The sequence below is a fragment of the Gouania willdenowi genome, chromosome 6 (genome assembly GCF_900634775.1).
Source record: "Gouania willdenowi chromosome 6, fGouWil2.1, whole genome shotgun sequence".
Taxonomy (NCBI): domain Eukaryota; kingdom Metazoa; phylum Chordata; class Actinopteri; order Blenniiformes; family Gobiesocidae; genus Gouania; species Gouania willdenowi.
The window spans coordinates 55,356,851-55,380,624 of NC_041049.1; the positions used below are offsets into that span (position 1 = coordinate 55,356,851).

The window sequence follows — 23,774 nt, forward strand, 5'->3', positions numbered from 1 at the left end:
TACTTTTGCCGTCGTGGGTGCGCAGCGTGTCCAGCAGATCAATGGTGGCACTGCCCAGAAGCTCTTTTCTTAAGGTGTGGCAGCTCCACAGCTTCAGGTCCAGATGACTCTGTGGCGTCACATTACTGCCAAACACAACATACTTTTTCAAGTCTAATCCTCCTTTTTTTTTTTTCCAACCAATAAAATGTATAAATGCATACTATATCGTTCCAGGTTGGTACCTGTTTTTCTTTTTTTTTTCATTAAAAATAGTTTGGGGTTTTTTTTACACCAAAATCAATACTTAATATCTGCAAGAATATACACAAAGTAGATAACATAACCTAGACCAGTGGTTCTCAAACTTTCTTGGCTAAAGCACCCCCTTTCTCTTGCTTCTGAATAAAAGTACCCCCTTTGTCCCACTTCAACATTTTTGCTCAGAATTCTATTTAAAAACAAACTATAGAAAATAATAATAATAATAATAATAATAAATTTGATTTAAAAGCGCTTTTTGAGACACTCAAAGACACTTTACAGCATAAAAACAACAAGAGCATTGATAGAAGAAAATATGACATAGAGGAAAGAAGTGAGTGAGTGGGTGGGTGGTTTAAACATTGAAAGCTGAGTGAAACAGTTGAGTTTTGAGAAATGATTTGAAGGATGGGAGGTCGGTGCAGTTGCGGATGTGGCTTGGTGGGAATTCCATTGGATGGGGGGCAGCTACAGAGAAAGCTCTGTCCCCCCAGGTTCTGTGCTTGGTCCTGGGGACAGTGAGGAGGTTTGCATCTGAGGAGCGGATGCTGCGGGAGAGAGTGTAGGGGTAGAGCAGATCTGTGAGGTAGGGCTTTATGGATGAGGAGGAGGAGTTTGAATTCGATGTACTGAGGAACGAGGAGCCAGTGGAGGTTTTGGAGGACAGGGGCGATGTGGTCACGGGAGCGGGTGTGGGTGAGGAGGCGAGCAGCTTTGTTTTGGATGCATTGGAGTTTATTTAGGAGTGTGGAGGTTGTACCAAACAGGATGCTATTGCAGCAGTCAAGGCGGGATGTGATAAAGGCGTGAATTAGAGTTTCAGCGGCGGGGAAGGAAAGTGAAGGATGGAGACGAGAGATGTTTTTGAGGTGAAAAAAAGCGGTTTTCATGATTTGTTTGACGTGGTGGTCGAAGAAAAGGTTATTATAAAAAATGATGCCAAGGTTACAGCAGTAAGAGGCGGGATGCAGGGTAGAGTTATCAATGGTGAGGTGAAAGTCTGAGGCTGTTTGGGTGAGGGAGTTTGGAGCAATGAGGAGTATGTCTGATTTATTACTGTTTAAGATCAGGAAGTTTTCTTGGAGCCATGTTTTGATATCAGAAAGACAGTTTGAGAGTGTGGAGTGGGTTTCATGGGTGATAGACTTGGTGGAGATGTATAATTGGACGTCGTCGGACTAACAGTGAAAACGGAGACCATGACGACGAATGATTTGACCGAGGGGGAGGAGGTAGATGGTGAAGAGGAGAGCACCAAGCACAGAGCCCTGGGAGACTCCTTGGGACTGGGGGGCAGCGGAGGAGGAGCAGTTGTTAATGAAGGTTAATTGTTTTCTGTTAGTGAGGTAAGATTGTAACACTGACCTAGACATTAGGATTCCGATCAATGCACTTTTAGTTGCTATCAAAGATTATAACAGTTTGATAGGATAACATGTGGGGGAGCCAAACAAAAGCTTCTAGTGAAGAGATTAACCTAGTCCACCAGTAACAGAAGCTATAAGTAGGGTTTAAGATGTCTGTCTTACAGGGTGAGGTCCTCATTCCACTGAAGCTCAAGGTGCCCGCTGCGTTTGCCGGTTTTTTTGGTTTCACTGGTCAGGCCGTCAGCTGTCACCTCGACAAAGGAGCTGAGCCGGGAGTGACGGTTTGGTAGCTTTGGAGACTGTGGCTTTGCAGACAATACTGCACAAACACAAACGGACAGAAACACAGACTAAGCTGAAAAATATATTTACATTAAAACAACAAAATTGTGCCTTTTTCAAATCATATTCACTTTAGTTATTCAAAGTCAAAAAGTAAGTGTTACAGAAAGAAATTGTCAGAGGAAAAAGGCTACACACATGCACACAGAATAGGTAAAAATGTCTCATTTTGAGCCACATCTGTTTTTATGAAAAATGTCCTGGGTTTATTAGGCTACTCTAAGTTAACCAACATCTATTCAACTTTCATAGCTGCATTATCCAGAATAAGATATTGGGGGCTTGAACTGAAGTAATTTGAACTAGTCACTATTAATAAACCACAGGGCTAACTCAATCACTGATTAATAGTTGTACACAGACACGTTCACACAAAGATTATTTACAGTCATTAACTCATTAGCTGCCAAAGACGTCTATAGATGTGAATTGTGTTTTTCGGCTGGGGTTGCTAGGAGACAGTGTGACGAAGCTCTCTGGTGAATATCTAACTTGTACAATGATGTAGTGACCAACTGGTGACATGTAGGTGGTAGCAGCGCACCTTTGGATGAGAGGTTACCTGTTATGGGCAGAGCTCAGAGAGAGAGGAAAAGAGTTTGCAAGACAGAAAATGGCGCTACGAGAGTTGATGCTGAAGTTCACAGTAGTTCACAGCAGCGCACACTCGACCAGAGCATGTGTGGAACTAAGTGAACTATTGAGAGTGTGGCAATGGGAAATAAAACGATCAAAAAAACGGGGGGCAAGTTACGTGTGTGGGAACTAACAGGGGGAGAGACTTGGAGGAATGCCAAAATACAGTAAGAAAACCATTCAACTGGCATAGATAGCAAAATAATAATAATGTTGCCATCAAAAGCCCAGTCTCAGTGTTGTTTTTGTAGTTTTATAGAAGAAAACCAATGTTGAGGTGTACCTAAAGCTAAAAAATCTTTGATTCAAAGTCACTAATAGGTTTTTTCAGAAAAAGCCGTTTTTCCCAGCTTTTTGTCACAAACTGGCGATTTGTGTGAAACTTGCCGAAACAAGCTAGAAACATAACATTTTTCTGACGAAATTAGAGACTTTAATCTTTCAGAATCTGGCGTCAGAATTCAGATTGTTATAGTACAAAATATTCTGTGGGTCCTTAAAAATTAGTCTAAATGCTCTAAAGCAGCTGGCACTAAGGGAGTAGAAAATTTGAAAATGGCTGGCACTGAATGAGTTAAGTGAGCCAAACTGGGTATTTATTTATAGGCTTTGAGAGGAAACTGAAGTAATAATTTATCCAAAAGTCATACTCAGTAACAGAGCAAACAAGAAACCTGTGAACAGGATAAAGTCCATATATTTCATCATCCTCACATCCAAGGATCACCTCTGATTAAATGTTCTTTCCTTTATTTAACACTGACTATTGTGTCGGAATGGTGAAATGAGTCTAAAATGTCTAATCCAACCAACTGAATACTGAATGTTAAATCGATTTATATTTAAAAAACAAATTGTTACTACTTTAACAGTTTCTATTTTGTTTTCTATGCAATCACTCTGCTATTGACCCATAATAATTGAAACATATCTGAGTTAATTGTCTTCCCTAATTTTCTAATCTTAACCTATTGTGTGTCACTGTTTACTCGGAGGACATCATGCATACATCTTTGGACACAGCTTGTGTTGATGAAACTCAAGCACAAATCAAAGTCTGAACATCGCCCCCTGGTGGCGAAAGTGAAACGCAACTAATGTGTTTTTTAATTTTTCTAAAAGGGCAACAGATGGAAAATGTGTTTGTTTTGCTAGGTTTGATTCCACACATTAAAAACAAAGATTATAGGTTCATTTGTGACCCAGTTGATATTAGTCACAAAATACATTTTACATATTGTGGTCAATATAAATTGGGAAATATTAAGACAGGATGATTTTTAGGATTATTTTTTGTTTTTAATGCAGGGATGCCTTAATACAATGTGTTCTTCTGTGGCCATAAAATCAGCCATCAAAAAGAGAAAAAAATCAGCAAATGTAATGTTTATGGCAGCAGAAACTTCCCTTGCCAAGCAAGATTCTTGATACAAAACCTATTCAACACCAAAGACATGAAAAAAAAAAACCCTTTGCAGACTTGATGAATATTTTATGTACAACAAGGAAAGACATGCCATTAGAGAAGATTTATTAAGCAGCTAAATTAATATGTCATCTAAAAGTGTTACAGATGGGGAAAACTAGCTTTATTTACCCAACGCTGAGCAAAAATAAAAGATCCAAAATGAGGTCAGAAATGGCATGAAAAAAAGATTTGATCGAGGGATTTATTTTTAGTTTATTCTAACAAGCTGTGACTATAAGAGTTTGCTTAATTCCTTCAGTTAAAACTGTATTTTTGGTGAGGGGAAATCTCCATGTATGTTTGTATTTTGCAGAATAATAACAGGATTTATAATTGTGACTGATTTCCTTAACCCATACAGTATGTTTGCTTTAAATGAATGTCACGAACAGGACTATGTAGTCAAACGCTGTTGACTGTAATCACAACTGAAGAATGAAAGGCTTCTTTTTATATCTGTATTGCAGATGATACATCAGTGGCTGATGTCAATCAACCACTGAGCCCTGTAACGTCTGCCAAAACAAGATGTGATTCACCAAACTTGCACAGAACAAAATCTTCAGTAAATAGGAAGGATTCGCCAAAAGCAATTCCTAGTATACTTTAGTATTTTAAACATTGATTTCACATCATAAAACAGTTTTCTCTGTTACTTAAAACAGATGATGGATTTTGCTAACTGTTAATTTAGGTGATATAGCTACGTGGATAACTTATGATCTAATTGATGGCATCAAATTTTATGTTTAAAAAAAATATTATTTATATATATATATATATATATATATATATTTATATATATATATATATATATATAAATAAAAATACACTTATGGATTTAAATGAAGACTAAATATCAGCTCCCTTTCATCTCTGTTTGCGCAGAAATTATAAAAATAGGATATGATTTGTTTACCTTTAAGAGTGAGCTGGGATTTCTCTGTGGTATGAACACTACCAGGTCTGCTCACGCTGGCAGCTGCCATGACATCACAGCTCTGCAACATACAACATGTGCACACAACACATTACAAACACACAATATAGGGCTGCACAATTTATAAAACGTTTTATCGTGATCACGATTTGGGTTGCCACGATTAAATTGACCTGATCATCTGCAATTTTTAGATTTAAAATACTCTGTAGCAGTGTATTTATTACTTTCAAAAACTGGTCAGTTTGTTTGTGTGTGTGTGTGTGTGTGTGTGTTTGTTTATCTGTTTGTGTAGACGATAACTTAAAAAGTTATAAATGGATTTTGATGACATTTTCAGAAAATGTTGATAATGGGTTAAGGAACAGCTGATTAAAATTTGTTGATGTTCTGGCTACCAAAAGAAAATACATATATATATATATATCCCATTCATTTTCCCATCCAAACTGTGGAACTACTGTTAAACATTGTTTTAAAACACTGATGATGTCAGTGTATGATCGTGTACACAGACAGACACACACACACACAAACCCTATTGGTCCTATTGGTTACCCTTTCAGAGTTTTTTTTAAAAGCTGTCTAAACAGATTTTGAATGATTTATGGAGTTATTGCACCCTGCAGTACATCATAGACATTTAAATAAACGTGTTAAAATGTGAGCATTTAATGTTAAACCCATTATTTTGGTGCACTTTGGAATGATTTGAAAAATGTGTGGCCAAACTAAACTATGGTGGACAATTCCATTGGTTATTGTTTAACTATCATTTTAGACAATCGTTAATGTGTCAGGAGAGGTTATCCCTGTAGATCACATAAAATAATAATAATGATATTAAAGTGGTTTTGTTACAATTTAATTTATCCTTAGTGTTCTGTGTCCTTGTGTACAAAAAATGAGCACCATAGGGATCCTGAGTTCTTTGGTCTTATTCAGACTTCCAGAGAACCAAAATGTACTTTGACGTGGTTAGAAAACTATTATTTTCATGATGATATTAAAAATCAACACGATAATACATGACCGTTAACAAGTACGGGTGGGACAATAGAGTACACGATACAACATACGATAATGGGCTCACGAAATACGATTTTGGAAAAGGAGGGAAAAAAAATTAAGTTGGACAACTTACCATGCTTTTATTTGACTTTAATTCTTAGCATACTTACTCTGAGTATGACATTTTCAACTCAATAGGAAATTGAAAAAAAAAATAAAATTAACATAATTAAGTCATTTTTTTTTCCATTTCAAGAGCAAAAAGTGACAGACTTCAAATAAAATGATTGATCATCATGACATTCTCCAAAATATATTGAATCTATGCATGCACTTTACTTTAAGTCTCTTTTAAAATATCAAACTAGAACAGTCTACACAGCCCAGATTTATTGTGGACATGTTCCATTTAAATAATAGAAGCATATCTACTTTTTCTGGCACATTTAGAGTACTTTGGACATTAGCTGTGTCCCCTGCAAATGAAAATACACGCTCGCTTGGGACAGATGTAGCAGGGGATGGAGGAAAGGCATACCCCAACCCACAGCCCACCTGTACACTATCTGATGTTGACATGAACAGTTGTTTATTAATAAAAGCAGGCTTACCACTAAAACAAACGTAAACATATCATTTGTATGAGGAAAAAACAGGTTTTAATTGTCGGTTCCAGGTTGGGCATGGATATAATTACCTAATGTCTGTCAGACCTGTAAGTTTCACTTTTGCTTTGTCGGGTTCTGGTCAAAGGTTCATATTATAAATGGTCTGTGCTTAAAAGCAAATCAGCACCACAAAAAGCCAAAACAAAATATGTGTGTCTCTTTTTCTTTCTCATCGTGCTCCTCTGTACCTGCTCATTCAATCTCTTTTTTTTTTGTCGACTAAACGCTACATGAGCTATAGTCTTAGTCAATCAACCCTCACCTTTTGTTGACTACAGCCCTACAATATATATATATATATATATATATATATATATATATAAGCAATATTGTAATTTTCTATATAACCAAAATAGAAAACTCAATATATCTTGAATTTCAGTATATCGCCCAACCCAAGCTAGATGATTAATATATAAATACATACCTCAGAAATATGTTAAAATTATACAGAAGGACACTGTTTGACTACACTCTATGCATAGAGTCTCTATGAATAATATTAAATACTTGTACAATATGATTTGTACTGTAATTGTATAAATAAAAACAAGTAAAAAGAAATATAGATATATCTCAATATAGGCGTAATTTTCTACATTGCCAATATAAAAAATAAAAAAGTTCATATATCTTGAATCAGGATATATTGCCCAGCCCTACGTGCGATATACAGTCCCACTTTTACTAACAAAGTGAGGAAATAAGTGGGTGATATTTGGTTTTGACCCATGAATTGGCTGAAACTTTCTATGGTATGACATCGACATCTGTTTTCTATATTTCATTTCATGTGTACACCATCTCCTTTAAAACAGAGTCCAAGTGATGTTTCTCCATCAAGGACACCTAATATTTTGGAAATTGAACCAAAAGCACAAATGCCGATTGATGACATCACGACATCCGCAGCCTGCAGCATCAGTAGAGCCGAGCCTCTGTACTAGTAAACACTAGTTTAAACTCTATGTGAGCCTATAATAGTTGAATCCTGCAGCACCACCGTGTTTTTATCCATGCTACTGTATAATTACCAATGAACTCTGACTGCTGCGCACAAACCTAAACACGGAAGAGAGTCGGGATGTTTCAGCGCATCAGCGTCAAGACAGACGAAGGAAACACGGGCGCACCCGCTAACCCTTTCAAAATAAATCTCAGAGCTACGTTGTACAAATAAATAAATCGTCACCCGACAGAGTGACATACAAAGTAGGGTTAGAATACATTAAAAAACAACTAAATACTTCAAATAACAAGACAAAAAACTTTGAAACCTTAAACCATATCCAAATTAAACGTTACTCATTAAGCTTTATTAGTGGATAACGTACCAAGAATTTTTTTTTTTTTGATGCAGTGAACATTGTGATTAGGGAAAATGCCTTTAGAAATCACATTTTAGACATAAAACCAACCATAAGGCGGCATCTCTTCTCCCACCATGACAGCAGAACAAAGTTTAAGCTGTATACGTCAGTAAGAACATGATAAATAAAAATTTAAGAAAAAAAAAAACAAATCTGGTGTTATATTTATTTATTTTTTAAATTTTTTTTAAAAAAAGTAGAGGATTCACTGACAGTTTCTGTGGATAATTCCGACACTATAAATTTGTTTATTAACAAATGTATCAACACTGCGAAGATTTCAGTAATCCCTATTATTTTTTTAAAGGGAAACCCACAAAACTGACGCTAACATGACACACGGATGCTAACAGCTAGCCTGCGAGCTCCGAAGGAGGAAAATCACTAAAAGGACACAACAATAACAGCTGTCCTGGTAATCTCACTGCGGGTAAAACAGTATAATTCAGCAGTCAGGGCACAGCGCGACACCGCAGCCACAATGACACGCTGACCTCTGGGTGAGATTATATTCGTACCTTTCTCGGCTGCTCCACCGATGCTCAACTTTCATTTCCGCCTCAGTGACGAAACCACGTGACCCAAGGCACGTCCTTTGTCGACACGCACAAAGGATTGTGGGATGTAAACAATCACACAATAATTAAAATATAAACTTAGGTGCTCTGCAAAGATTTATAATAAGGTCAAATTTTAAAATAAATAAATAAACAAATGTCCTCATCCAGTCAATACAAAGTAATGGAGCTGATATGCCAACACCAACATTACACGAGATTAGAATAGATAATATAGATTTATTAGACAATAAGTGTGATAGTACATTTCTGAGACAACATATCGTAAATTCCATTAACCCTTTTATTGCGAAAAGCACACTCAACCTCAAAAATTACAATAAATCGGACATTTCAGCCATCAGAACAACATATATGTACATATAAAATGTTCTATTCCCCCCCCAAAAAAAGTCCTCTTCAAAACTCTAAATTACATTCAGCCATCAAATGATTTTATTAATAAAAGATTTAAACTGGATGTGGACAATTGTTACTTATGCAAACCAAATTTAGAAACAACAAAATGTTTTTATTATGGGTGCAAAAATAGTTAAATCTATATGATTTGCTGTTCTCTAATCATATAAACATTGATTTCTGGTCATTGCAAAATATTCAATTTGGCATCTTCCTTAAATATAAAAAAAAGTCCATTTTTGATCAATAATTTACTTATAACACAATATTACATACACAAATGCAGATTTGCTAAATGCTCCCCATCATGGTCTGTTTTAAACTCAGAGATTTACTTTGTGTTTTGGCTATCTTTAAAAATACTCTAAGGAATGTTGCCTTAGTCTACAGCCAAGTTCTATAATTACCAGTTTACATATTGCTGATGATAATAGTGAAGTTACAGCAGACAAATTAATCAACTCTCAACAAAACGCAGAGCACACACACACATATATACACACACTAACACACACCCACCCCACCGGCACTGCATTAGTATTTAAAAATCCAAAGGTTGGTTCAAAATAACATAAATTAAGTCCAAACACTCAAAAGGTCACCCAGTGAAAGTGTGTAATTTAACATCATTTTCCAACGGATTTATTTTGGACATATTTCACCATTATTGGTGCACATGTATTCTTTACTAAATCATTAGAACTTCACAAAATCTGTCTCATGATTTATGTATTATTGGTCATTCACTTTCCTATCTTAATTTCAATAAGGTGTTAAAAATGAAATCTGAATTCTCTTTTCTTTAAATCATTTTGAGATTCTCATAATGTACCTTCATCTTATTTTTCAGTCTGTCTGGGCTTGCAGGAAAGTCAATCCATCAAAAGCTTAAGATGAGCTACATTTCATATGCTTAAATTATTGTGTGATTGTTCACATTACTACTGTAATGTGTGTGTATTTAATCCGTATTTAATTATCAGTCTTTTACTTAATTATGTAAGTTTTTTTCTTCTCTTTCTTTCTCTGTTTAACATTTATTCTTTTTAATTGTAATATTTATTGAGCGGCTGTAACGTTTCCCCCGGGAATGAATAAAGGACTTCTGATTCTGATCAAAACATGGCAACGTTGGAATTAAGACCCAAAACACAAATTAGACAATAACTATTGTATTTATGAAGAGGTACAACTCCAAAATAATTCTTGTTTTATTTCTTTCACATAATGTATACTTTTTTACCTGTTTAAAAACTGACAAACAAACCAAAAAAACTGCCAAAAAACACATTTATTTAAGATGAAAATCTGAAATATTTGCCTAACATATACAGTATGTATCCAGTAACGTACACTTACACAGCTGTTTTTTTCCTCACAAATAATTAATAAACATTAGTAAATGATGCTGTGAAAGTCATTTTTAGGGTTTCACTTTTACCAGACTGCCAACTATAAAATAAGGATGCAACTATAAATCAAAGTGAGAGAAGTCTGGTGTTTTCAGTTAATGGTGAGCACATCGCTCTGGATCTCATGGCTAAGCTGGGTCTGCAGGTCGCTGAGCTTTTTCTTCAGGACGGCCAGCGCTGACATGACGATGGTCTCTGGTCGCAATGAGCCGCACGACTCCACGTTGTAGTAAAACCTAAGGGAGGAAAATATCAGACATGGGTGGAGTACGAGTAAGTCTAATAGAGATTATTTTTTCTTAAATCATACCAAAGATGCTGTTGGCTATTTTATTTGTGTAAATGAACTAAAAAAATATAATTGTCCTCACCTTTCTGGCTTTCCATTTGGGTCGTATGGAGCCTCAGCCTCATCCTCCTCGATCTCTGTATATTCACTCTTTGGCCTGCAAAGAAGTACATCCTCATCATTGACTTTACACGCCATGTTCCAGAGGTGAAGATGATTATTAGTGGTAAGAGAGCAGAAGGCATTCTCACTATTGTTATCCATTTTTCTTCTGTCTGACGTTAACTCCTCTTACACCGATTTTGACTAATAAGCTATCAAAAAATTCAGAATGTTCCCAAAATGTATGCTTGTACTTTCATAATTTGTAACTTTTAAACTTTTTGAGTTATTAGATTTGTTGTGAAACTGAATTTAATTTTCAGCTCCGATCCCATTTTTACAGTGGAAAGCTCATTAAGCTAGAGGAGCTGCTCCAGTTTTTACCTTCAAGTCTTTGCAAACAAATTACAAACCATTCAACCTTTAACGTGTTCAGATAATATATTAAAACCATTTCAACCCATTACAACCTCATTGTTAGGTTAATGCTATTGCTTGGCTAATGCTAAGTTAATGCTATTGTTAGGCTAATGCTAGGTTAGTGTTAATGCTAGGCTAATGCTAATGTTCGGCTAATGCTAAAGCTAGCTAATTCTAGGCTATTGCTAATGATAGGCTAATATTAATGCTAGCTAATGCTAAGCTAATGCAGTGTAACGCGGGCCAGCACCTGCATCCTCACTTGCATTTTCTTCAGGAAATGCAAATATTATAGTTATAGTAATTATAGTTTTGAATAAAATAAGACATGGCTCAGAAAAAGGGTCTGAATGAAAGTACATGTTTCTTATATTTGAAAGATCCTTTTTATATATTACAAATTATAATACATTTTTTGGATTATATTAAAAAGAAACATCATTCACATATTCAATGAGTTTCCCAACATAAACAGAAATTCTTGATGTATAAAGCTAATGCTGAACAGAATACCTACCACTCCTCTGGACGAGGGTAGACGGTGTGTCGGAGTGCATTATCAGGGTCGTACTCAAAGGACACCCCTGCAGTCGGGTTCCACTTGGCGTGCTCTTTACCGAAGCCTTTCTTAGCATATGCTCTGAGCCGAAGCTCCTGACCTTTACGCAGTTTTACTAGCAAAATATCTGCAAAGACAAGGATGAATTAAACACAGCAAAGGATAGTAAAATATATTAAAATAAATACTGCCTGAGTAGCTCACCATCTTGCTCTACGTAGTCGTTGGGATCATTGTCTCTGCTCCTTGATGTCACCTGTAGGGCCATGACAGTAAGCACTTCCCTTAAGGTTAACTGACGTCAACAGAATAACAGACTCACTGGGATGACTCGGGGGTTGTTGGACACCAGGTCACGTGAAGTGACTTGACACGTCTTGTCCTCCGTGCACCGGACGTCCAACGTCAGTTCCACTGAGCACTCTGAACAGAACTCTTCACAAGTGCAGTCCTGCATGAGAACCACTGATTTTACCTCAGTTATCTGCACCTTTATTATTACTGGTGACCAGGGTTGGGGTTAATTACGTTTTTCAGTTACAATTACGTTTTCAATTACCCATGTTTAATTCCGATTATATTGACCAGCATTTTTTCCAATTAAAATTATTTTTTTATCCTCAGAAAGTCAATTGCAATTTTCTTCTGAATTACTGAGTTCAATTACAATTAATCACAATTGCTGAGCCTGCAATAAATAGCCTAATAAAAGTTAACTTTACTCTTGTGTTAGCATCTCTTATGATAACGGGTCCTAAATCAGTTGTAAAATACACTAAATACAAATATGATCTCATTTCTTTCCTATCTAGTGATTACCTTCTTAGGCTTCCTAATCAATGAAAATATAAGTTTTAATATTTTTGGTATGAGGGTCTGAGCCTTTTTGTTTCATCAATTTCAATTTTTTTTATTACTAAAATGTGGAAAAGCTTGATATGAAACATATTTTAATAATTGTTAAATACATATGTGTAGAACTGTAACATGGTTCCCTAGTTTTGCGTTAAATTAAAATGGAAAATATTTGTAAAATTTTCATGACAATTACAAAGTCAATTATCTGAACTCAATAACAATTTAATTACAATTATGACAGCAACAGAAAAAAAAAATATCTTACTTTTGAAATCTTCTTCCAGACTTATTTCTTATGACATAATTTCATCTTTTTTAAAGCATACACTAATATACACTATAATGTATGTATATAAAATGTTATTCTTTCTTGGATATGTTTGTTTTACTTGTATTATTTCTACAATCTGGTGACAAAAAGGAGACAACATGTGGTACAGTATAAAATGTAGTGTAACAGTGAAAATGCTCACCCGAGAATACTGCATTTTGTCCACAATGTCGTCACTGGTGAGTGGTATGAGGCCTGACAATCAAAACAACACACGCTGTAAAATGCCGTCGGCACACTTCTCTGTTCTGATCGAGACTAGGGCTGAACGATTTTTTTCCTCAATATTGCGAATTCAATTTAATATGCGATTATTTTTTCAAGGGTCTCTTGTCATGTATTTTTCAATGAACACAAGCAATAAATCAATCTGTTTCTTAATAAACCATTTCAGATTTATTTAAACTTTAAATAAATATAAAATGTACATTTTAAAGCACAGATTACAACAATAAAGTAAACAAATCTGTGGCTTTACCTCTTCAACATATCTAAATAACTTCACGTTTCATGAAACATGTAAACATATGGACTGCACTTCTTAAACACTCTCTGAACTCAACAGGACAGTACAAGACATGACTATAAAAATACATGACATGACTATAATAATAATAATAACAAAATAAATAATAATAAAGAAATTGCAGCCTTCGCGATTAGAAAATCGCGTTTTATGATACCGCGATAATATGCAAATAATCGTTCAGCCCTAATTGAGACACTAATAAAAATGCAATAATAACAAGTCTAGGTGTCTTACATACGTACCAACTCTGTGGGCAATGAATTCATCGTGCAAAACTGAGGAGTTTGCGTCAATCTGAATCCAATCAATGGCTGTGAATTAAAGGTTTATTTAATTCAGGATTGTTTAGATGAAAAGAGACAAAGAAAGTTAAAAGATATATTTACAAGCAAAAGGTTTCTGTACCTATTGTGGGAACTTCTGACATGAAGACACGTCGGATAGAATTTGCCACTCTGACAAAAAGCAAAAACAAGAGGAAGTGAGCGATGGAGTGAAAATAATATGATTGACATGTAATAAAGAAGCTTTTAGTAAAATATTCAAGAGATTATTTCAAAAAGGTATACGTAAGTAATCAAAACAAATGGTAAAAATATATTTACAAATGTTTAATTGTTCAGCAATGTTAAAGCAAATTATTTTGAGCACCTTAAGATGTTCAACACAACTTGCGATTTATTGATCAATTTTTGTTCAATAATAATATTAATCTTTAATAATATAACACTTGTTTTTTTTAAGTTACAAAGTGCTTTGAGATGAGTCAATGCTTTAGTAGAGTTGCATACTGCTGTACTTGATGTTTTCTTTTTTGTATTAATTTAACCATCTTTAAATGCTTATTTTCACTGAAACATTGTAACAAATGTGTTCAAGTATCGTAGATAAAAAAAAAAAAATCTTTATTTTTTTAAAGATGCAGCTGATGTAGTGTTTGGATTGGGATGAGATATTTTCTCTAAAAGGAAAGGTAAAAGTGAATTATTGTAAAATCTTACATAATGGTCAAATTGATGTATGTTTGAGACACCATTTAAAGGCCTTTGCAGGTCACCAGGTGTCTTTAATATTGAACCTCTCCACAATATTCTAATTTTCTGAGATACTCAATTTGGGGTTTTCATTAGTTGTCAGTTATAATCAACAACATTAAAAGAAATAAATACTTGAAATATATCAGTCTGTGTGAAATGAATGTATACATTATACAAGTCTCACTTTTTTGAATGGAATTACTGAAATAAATCAACTTTTTCATGATATTCTAATTATATGACCAGCACCTGTACATTAATGCTTCTTAATAAAAAAAAATTAAAAAAAAAAAAAAATCAACGAAAGTCATCATTGCTTTTATAGTGTGTCTAAAGAAGAGAGCAAAATTAAGCTGAACACTATATTACGGAAGCTTATAGCATTTTTTTTTTTTTTTTCTGAATTGATGAGATAAAAAAACTTGTTAAAACAAAAACGGCTTCGTTTTTCTGTTTTCATATGAAATGTTTTTCTGAGTTGATGAGATAAGTTTTTTTTTTTTAAATAATAAATTCAGAAATACAGAAAAATATTTTCTATAAAAACAGGGCAAAAAATTGTATTTACTTAATGTTATCTCATTAATTCAGAAAAACTGAAACATTTTCTTTAAAAAAAAAAAAAAAAAACAAACAAAGCAAGTTTTTTTTTTTATTTATTATTATTATTTACACATTTTTATCTCATCAACTCAGAAAAACCCAAACTTTTTTTCAGTTAATGTAATAGGCTTCTGTAATAATCAATTGTCTACAAAAAAATTAAAAAAAAAAAAAAAAAAAACATTATGCCAACATGCAGTTTTCATTAGCCACACCAAAGACACCGGAAGTGTAATTTACGCTTTCCGTTTATTTATCTAATTACATTAAATTACATTATTAACCAGATGCAGTCCATATTCTGCTGAGGACACTGTATTTGCTACATGACTGCACTGTGCAGTGCAAGAACGACACCAGAAACATAGATATAAAGACAATAGATCAGCAAATTCATACATTACCAAACCTTACAGTGGTTAATAGTTTTAAACACTTCTGGAAGTGAGCGTGTGTTGTGCTCAGGAGAATAATGGTTGCTCTTCCTTCAACACAAACACACACAGTTCGATACTTACGCCAAATCCGTGTTCTCTATAACAAATTTGACATTTTCGTCCGTCAATTCAGTGATCTTCACCGTCGGTTGGTTCGCATACGGCATTATTACAGCTTTTAAAAAATTACAATTATCAACACAACGCACGCATCCGCACAATCGACTGTCGGCGACACGTAAGTATCTACACAGCGTCGATTGGCCAATCAAGTTTAATAACGCTGTTTGTGATTGGTTCAAATAAGGACGAAGGCGGGACATCCGGGGAAAGACTTTTTTTTTTTTTTTTTTACTATCTTTATTAAACAAACTCTGCTGAGTCATGTACACTGAAGAATACAAACGAAAAGTAGTATATCTGAAAGTAATGTTGCTACTAAACGGAGCTTTAATGAGCTGTTTTGCACAAATGCTTTATATTCAACAAAAAAAATAACCAAAAATGTACTCTTAATATTTGTATTTGATAATTGCTGCCGTTTGCTGTTTATATGTTTTTATCCTGCAAAGGCCTATGATATCTTTAGTTATGATAATCCCACTGTTAATACATTTTATCTTTCTTTTTGTCTTTTGTTACAAAAAAAAAAAAAAAAAATCTAAATATTATAGAAAGTAGCTTACCTTTTAGATAAAATGGTACTTTTTGAGTAACATAATGAAGTACATTGGGGACTACTTTCAAAGTATTATTACAATAAGTCAAATGTAACATGTATCCATCAATACCAAGTAATATATTGAAAAAATAAGTGGCACTTTCTTCAACACAATGTAAGTCTATCACACAGTTTTGATTGCTTTATTTATTTCAATACTTGCCTCAAGGATAATTGCAGTCAAACAGTTTTTCAAATATATAATATCTTATTTTCTTCAACACTTTATGTTTGTTTGACAAGCAGGTCACTGTGTTTTGTGTATTAGGGGGATGATGTCTGAGTTGGAGATGAGTGCAACATCTTTGGAGAATGAAGTGAAGTAAAGCTAATCTGCTGCACTTGTAGGGAAAACACATAAAGCAGTGTGGCAGAGGACATGCAATAACACAATCCCCCAATTTTTGTGTTGGTTGTTGTACACATAACCACAAACAAAAGTAACAGGATGATTGATCTTCAACTCAGGTGTAAATCCAGCTCAGGATGGAGAGATGTTTCTAATCACCGTCTCTGGTTTAATCCTGTGAGATTTTTCAGCTGCAACAAACAAAGACATCATTCATTCATAGATTTCTTTACAAGCAAAAAGTTGGCTAAAGTGTGTAGTAAATCGATACAATGTACGAAAGGGATGGGCAACTGTTTTCGCAGTGGGGGCCACAAAAATGTGATGGTCTGATCCGAGGGCCACATTATTGGATTCACATCAGCATTTAGAAGATAACGCAGTGTTTTTCAACCTTGCGGCCGTGACCCATGTGGGGTCGCCTGAAATTGTGATATCATAATGCGGTCACAATCCAAAAAAAGGTTTGGCATAACCTAAATTTAAACATTCATTTAGTATAATTTGGTTGTCCCTTTGTGTTTTTGCTGTAATTTGATCATTTTATCTCGTTTTGTCATTTTATCTGTTATTTTTGTGTGTTTTTGTCGTCATCTTGTGTATTTTTTGTCATTTTGTGTGTTTTTGGGGTCATTTTATCCGTTTACTTTTGGAGGGCCACACAAAATTAGACTGAAGGCCGGATGCGGCCCCTGGGCCGCCATTTGCCCATGTCTGATGTATGATAACAATGCTCACGTACAGAACGGTACATAAATAATGAAAGAAGAGGAATCGAACAATCAGACTCACCGTGACAGCAGCCCCCATGAGCCCCTGCACCACTGCTTCACCAGTCGACTGCACCTACAGAAAGAAAACACCTTTTAATGTGAGTCAAGTTTTGTTTTCAAGTCATTCAGTTCCTCTTAGTCAAATAATATTTCTAGGATCAGTCAATTCAATAAAGATTTCACTTTGGGATCTGTTTGCTTGGAATGAGCAACTTTACTACTTGATAGTAATACCTGTTTGGCTGTGGACGCCATGTTGACTATGTCCTGAATGCGGTTATCTAGAAAGTTCCAAGTGTCCTGAAAGTCTGGGGAAGAATCCTGCAGCATCACCAGCTCTGTGGTGTTAAAGATGCCTGTAAGAGCTGCACGTTTGGTGTACCAGTTCATCTATAAGAGAAACAGCAGGTTTAGGTGATCAATGCTATTCTTATTCAAATTAAACCAAGGAATGAGTGTGAGGTTTAGGGTTAGAGATAGAACGATACATTATCAAATTAACATCCTGGGTCACTAGCAGCCTATAATAGTCGATAAAAGCCTAAATCGATCATTGATCTATTTCATTATTTGTGGATCACATGTTTGCAAACCTTCTGCCACGTTTAGAGGCACAAAATCACCAGCAGGTGGTGCTGTAGAACCAGCCAAACATTCACATTATGCTCCAAAACTTGATCTGGATACTGTATCCACAATACCTACTGGATCATCTCCAAAAATTATTTATCAGCTCACCCAATTTCATTCAAATCTGTTCAGAAATGTTTGAAATATTCTGCTGACAACCATTCACATTAACAGACGGACGATTTTCGAAAGCAAGCATCATTTTGAATGTAGCCTCCCCGACGGCTCCACCTTTAGCCCCCTCCCCCCTGTGCTCCGTCTCACTCACATGCATGCTCACAGCTGCTGCTGCAGAAGAGGAGCTCAGCTCATCGCTTGTATTGTGTAGAAACTTTGTTGTTTCATGTCTCATTCAGCAGTAAGTAAACAATAAACTTTAACATTATATATGTTAAAAAACTCTGTTTTAACCGTCAGCGGTGACAAGGAGACGTGATTGATTAAAAAAAATGGTTTGTTTTTTTCCATTGGTCAAAGTTATTACAGGTCTACAGCTGCTACAGATGATGGATTTTCTCCGTTCCTTTTTCAGAGCACATAAGATCTTAATTTCTGTCAGGACATAAAGACTTAAAAAACTTAAAAAGTGTATCTGGAGCTTTAAGTAAAATGAAAAAAAAAAATACCTTAAGTAAAAAAAGCCATTAAGATTGGAATCTCATTTACAAGGTGACCTGAAAGAGCAGCACGAGTCATAAATAGGTCAGCACAGGTTTAAAAAACAGATTATAAACAATATATATATATATATATAAAGGAATTAGTAAATATAGAAAATAGCTAAAATAAGTGCAGTAATTAAGGAAATAATTTCCATCCTGAGTCAGAAACAATATTTTTACTGTAAGTTGTTGGCCAATGGAGGAGGAGTAACCTTGGAGGAGGCAGGGCGGATATTATCAGGGTGGTGGTGAATAGGAGTGAGGAAGGAATGAGCAGAGGAGGAAGGAGATCGGGGGTGATAGGATCCACTCACGTCTGTGGATCTGTCCCCGGCATAGTACCAGATGTCGTCTACCAGCGTGGAAAGGTGCTTTAAGCTGTCGGGGATGTTGTGTGGGAGCAGCAGGATGCTCATGGCCTGGAGAAACAAAGGCTCGCTTTGGTTTTGGTGTGTATGAGGGATCAGAGACGAATCGATAAGTTCAGCACATTCATATACCTGTGGCCAGGTTTCAATGTACGGGATGTACATGCGCAGTCTAGTCTCAATGGCATCTCTGAGAAAGTCGGCCGTCTCCTTGGGTCTGAAACATAGACGCATGAGGTCAGACCTGATGTTTTGTGGGAATTTCACTCCAAAATTTCTATTTTCAATTAGTTGCAAAAGAAAAAAATAAATTAAAAAAACCACAATTAGTATCTGTAATACAAAGATAAATAATCAAGGTTTGTTCACGTACTCGGCTTGGCCCAGCTGGACCTGCTTGTGTTGATCAGACAAGATCTCGGTGAGCTGAGAGTTGCAATGAGCAATGAAATGCAGAACCAGGTCTCCGGCTCCGTTGTAGAACATACCGGTGGAGGCAGAAGACAAACCCAGACTCTGGTACCAACACAAACCAAATAATCATCATTGTCATCAAATATTTATGAGCGTATTTGCAATACATTCTGATTATAAAAAGTTGCAATATAAAGTTCTACTTAAAGCCGTCATATACACTATTAAGATCTGGAAACAGATAAAGCTTCATTTTGCTTGCTTTACCATTTGCCAAAAACCCTTCCTTTGCCCATTCTTGCTTGGATAACACTTTCATACAATGGCAAAAGACGTGTATCCATACAATAGGAGATTTATACATTAACGGGACATTTGCTTCATTTTCTCAGTTGCAGAGCAAATACAAATTGCCTGGAAACAACTTCTTCAGATTCCTGCAAATTAGATTTTGTGTCAGAAAACACATTGAGACTTTCCAAGGCTCGAATCTAGAGAGATGTCTGCACCCTTCTTCAAACACAAAAAAATACTCATATCTATAAAACTGTATAGTCCATATTGACAGTTGATTCATATTTAATTAAAGCAAAATGGGTAGAAGAGATGGGCTTATAGATCGCAGACTCACTTTGGGGGGAAAAAAATCTTGGAATATGTCCATAAATGCTCTAATAATGCAAAACACTGTTTAATTCAATTTAAGATGTGGCATCGTCTTCATTTTTCAAAAAGGGAGACTACACAAAATTTTTATAGTGTTTTATTATTTCTGGTTATCTACCACCTGGTGTGGGACCAAGACTGAAATTAAAATTTTCAGTTCATGTTCTAATCAAGATCATTTCATCATCATTATAATCATTATCAGTTTAAACTAAAATTAAACATTATCAATCCCCGTATTTTTATGATTTTGTTTGTAAATTTTCCACTTTCTCTCAAGTACCCCCTGTAGTGCCATTGTGTACCCCAATTTGAGAAACACTGTTATAGTGTATGTTTATATACAGCCTAAAAATGCCCTAATAAAAACATTTTAAACTTAAAGCTATCATGTGATCTGTTGCACAGCTCACCTCTGCACCGGCTGCAATGGCCTCCATGGACCAGCCGTGCAGTGGGACAAACTCCAGTGCAGCAGTCAGAATGCGAACCTGCAGCTGCTCCTCCGTCTCATACTCCTCTTCGTTCTCACCGCTCTGGTCCTGGTAACTTTAAGCACAGGGGTACTTTCCAGCAGCGATACAACAGACTCAATGCATTTCAATAACAAAAGTAGTGGCTGTGTCCGAACAGTCCCTCCTATCTCCTTTCCTATCCACTCTGATTGTCAAAACAAAATTATGGCCTTTCCTTAACCCTGTGACATCATCCACAGGGTTAAGGAAAGGCCATAATTTTGTTTTGACAATCAGACACACTTCCACTAGGTGACATAATCATTTAACGTCAGCGAAGGTTAGTGACGTCTGCCGTGGTTGAAAAACTACAAATTTCAGAAAATGCACTACTAAAAGCTCATTTATAACACTTTCCCTGTGCTTCTAACCACTGATATAATCACAAATATAACAAGAATTGAATTTAAATCAAAGGAAAAGAGGCTACAAGTAACAAAAGTGAAACTAAAAGAACGTCACATTGGATGGTTGCTCCACTCACCTTCCACTCAGAAATCAACACTAATCCAAAATAAGTATGATTTACATTTATGCAAGATATAGTCCTACATAACGTTGTCGGCATACAAATGAACAACCATACAAAGCATTCCTAGGTGAATGAAATATGTTGAATAAAACATTATGTGGCTAAAAATGTCTCTGTTCCCTTTTTTTCTTGAACGACAGAGTGCTCTGTTTTCAGTCATCCAGAGTTTCTGTGAACGCTCGGACGAGCTGGTCCCTTTATATGTCGTTGCCGCAAGGGATTGTGGGGCAGCATTATCTCATCTCCTTTGGTTAAGGATACGTCAGTGTTTCCTAGGCTAAAGGAGGTTATAAAGGAAGCATTGAGCCTCCTTTCCTTAGCTTTTAGAGGATTGGAACGCTCCTTATCATGGCCGCCACTCAAACACTTCCGGGGGTTAAGGAAAAGTGGATAGGAAAGGAGATAGGAGATATCATTTGGACGCACCCCGTGTCTCACCCACCTGGTGTTTGGTCGAGCGCTGCCCTCTTCCTCCTCTGCAGCGGGATCAGACGCTGAGTCATACTGTGAAGCCGTCGCCGTGTCGTGCTGGCTGGATGAAGCCTGGTAGTGTTCATGTCGAGGTGAGGAGGTGTGGGAAGACTTTTCAGACTTGGAATCGTCCTGAAGCCTCAGCACGGCTCTGTGAAAGCCTCTGTTGAGGTTTGTGCACTGAGGGCTTGGAGGTGCAGGTGCAGACAGAACTGGAAGAGCACAATCAGATTAAGGTTAACTTCTAAAAGTTAACACTTTTTGTGGTGAATTGCTGTAATCGAGTTAACATGCGTTGGTAACGTTGTTCTTTGCATTGAAGTATTTATGATTTTCTCGCATAAACATTTAACCATTGACAGGCTGTTGACATAGAACTTCAAAGGATCAATGCATGGCAAAAGGAAAAAAGGCTCCATTTTAATAGTTCTTTTGCACTAAAAACATACCAAGGTCCACATATGGAAATATACTTTACTTTTTATTTATTTATATTTATTTCAACCCCAATTCCATTTAGTTTCACAACTTTTGAACAAACAAACAAACAAATGCAAATGATGAATGGTTAACAATAGACCATTTTGTCTTGAGTTATTTTTCCTTTAATATTCTTTTTATTATTGTTGTTGTTGTTTCTGGTTTGTTTGTTTATTGCTCTTTTCTTTGTTATTCACAACAACCACCAAGTTAAATTCCTTGTACTGTTTTTAACTGTACTTGGCGCATTAAAGCTTTTCTGATTCTGTAGAATGTATACCTTTAAATCCAGTTTACCAAATGAAGTATTTTTTTTTTTTTTTAGCTGAAGGACAAAGGCTTAAAAAACAGATTTATTCTTAATGCAGCAAAGATGACTGAGAATAGTTTGTATTTTCACTTTTACTACAAGATGTGAGAATTTCGCAATTTCATTTAAACGTGGAAAAAATAGCCGCAGTTTTCAGATTTGACACATTTCAATGACTTTAGTGCATAAATCAAACTTTTTAATAGATTGAATACATCTCACAAGAGAAACCCAGTGGATTGCTGTGCTTGTATATTTTGGTATGTGTTTGATGCCGTTGTTTAAAATACTGTATTTGTTATGTATAAAACAGTGAATAAGAAACAAACAGTTTATCGTGTATCTTGACATGACAGAAGGAAAACGGAGTTATATTTAGCGGATTTGTTATGAACCGTTTGACAGCTTACGTAACTACACAAGCCACGCCCCCTGCTGCAGGACACAGTTTGCATGTTTACGGTGTTGTTTCTGTTCAGATCAAATACACAACAACACAGCAACAGAACATCTCCAAGTGATTGACTTGATGTTTAGTCGAAAAGCAGATGTTTTGTCCTTCATGATCACCTTCTGCTCAGTGACTTTGACAAATACGGTGAACGTTAATAACACAGCGGGGTCAAAGCGGCCCTGGGGTCCACTGTCCACGAGGCAGGCCTGTCACTCAGTTACCGAGCAACACAGTCACATCCCGGTGAGGACTGAGCTCCTTCTTACCGCTGCCAAACCTCCGCAGAGCCTTTCCAGACCGCAGACCTCTGAGTAGTATCGCCGCCATGTCAGCCGTACCGAGCTGCGTCACTAAAAGGCGACGGAAGTCAGAGAAAAGTCGCACCTTGTAAAGTCACCGGTTGTCGCTAGAGCAGCGGCTTCAAAATAAAAGTCTGCATACGCTCCGTCGTTCTCAGCTGGACAGTAGACGCTAAACTAAAGCTGGTTACATTGATTAAAGTCACACAAAAAAAAAAAAAAATGTTTTGTCTTTTGAGTATTTTTTTTTCTCTCAAACACAAGTCCCCCAGTTTGTTTGAATCAAAAAAGCTAAAATGATTATTAATTTAAACTAAAAAAATATGACAACACACTTCGATATAATCTAACCATGTCTGTCTTTTTTAGTCAATCAATAATAATAATAATAAACTGATATTAAAATTGCTGACCATTTATTTGCCTGTGTCTGGTTTGAAAAACAGAAATGTACAAAAAAAAAAAAAAAAAAAAAAACTATTCCCTCCTTAAAGAGACAACATTAACTTTTGTATTTTTTATTTCTATTAT

General features: G+C 35.8%; 3 protein-coding genes across 5 annotated transcripts in view; all 3 read right to left on the bottom strand.

Annotated features, from left to right (window-relative positions):
- wwp2 (WW domain containing E3 ubiquitin protein ligase 2) overlaps nucleotides 1–8,643 on the bottom strand; it is a 56,694-nt gene extending 48,051 nt beyond the window's left edge. For both annotated transcript variants that reach the window (XM_028448768.1, XM_028448769.1), the window contains exons 1-4: nucleotides 8,564–8,643; nucleotides 4,976–5,057; nucleotides 1,773–1,929; nucleotides 4–125 (exon numbers count right to left, since the gene is read on the bottom strand). In XM_028448768.1, coding sequence (XP_028304569.1) covers nucleotides 4–125; nucleotides 1,773–1,929; nucleotides 4,976–5,045 — 349 coding nt within the window. In that variant the 5' untranslated portion in view covers nucleotides 5,046–5,057; nucleotides 8,564–8,643. The remainder of the gene's footprint in view (nucleotides 1–3; nucleotides 126–1,772; nucleotides 1,930–4,975; nucleotides 5,058–8,563) is intronic.
- Nucleotides 8,644–10,295: 1,652 nt separating this feature from the next.
- On the bottom strand, nucleotides 10,296–15,857 carry polr2c (RNA polymerase II subunit C). The gene is made up of 9 exons (XM_028448793.1): nucleotides 15,681–15,857; nucleotides 13,928–13,977; nucleotides 13,765–13,833; nucleotides 13,136–13,188; nucleotides 12,127–12,255; nucleotides 12,009–12,060; nucleotides 11,763–11,931; nucleotides 10,806–10,880; nucleotides 10,296–10,670 (listed from the first exon to the last, which is right to left on the bottom strand). The coding sequence occupies exons 1-9, from the start codon at nucleotides 15,764–15,766 to the stop codon at nucleotides 10,526–10,528; spliced, it is 828 nt and encodes a 275-aa protein (XP_028304594.1). The 5' UTR covers nucleotides 15,767–15,857; the 3' UTR covers nucleotides 10,296–10,525.
- A 579-nt stretch (nucleotides 15,858–16,436) lies between these two features.
- On the bottom strand, nucleotides 16,437–23,337 carry coq9 (coenzyme Q9 homolog (S. cerevisiae)). Of its 2 annotated transcripts, none has more exons than XM_028448785.1 (9): nucleotides 23,211–23,337; nucleotides 21,672–21,912; nucleotides 20,596–20,731; nucleotides 19,476–19,618; nucleotides 19,235–19,319; nucleotides 19,049–19,153; nucleotides 17,677–17,832; nucleotides 17,462–17,515; nucleotides 16,437–16,860 (listed from the first exon to the last, which is right to left on the bottom strand). In XM_028448785.1, exons 1-9 carry the CDS (start codon nucleotides 23,269–23,271, stop codon nucleotides 16,825–16,827), a joined length of 1,017 nt encoding a protein of 338 aa, XP_028304586.1. In that variant the 5' UTR covers nucleotides 23,272–23,337; the 3' UTR covers nucleotides 16,437–16,824. The 2 variants fall into 2 exon arrangements, with proteins under 2 accessions (XP_028304586.1, XP_028304585.1); XM_028448784.1 differs by having other exon boundaries at nucleotides 18,947–19,153.
- Between the last annotated feature and the right edge of the window lie 437 nt (nucleotides 23,338–23,774).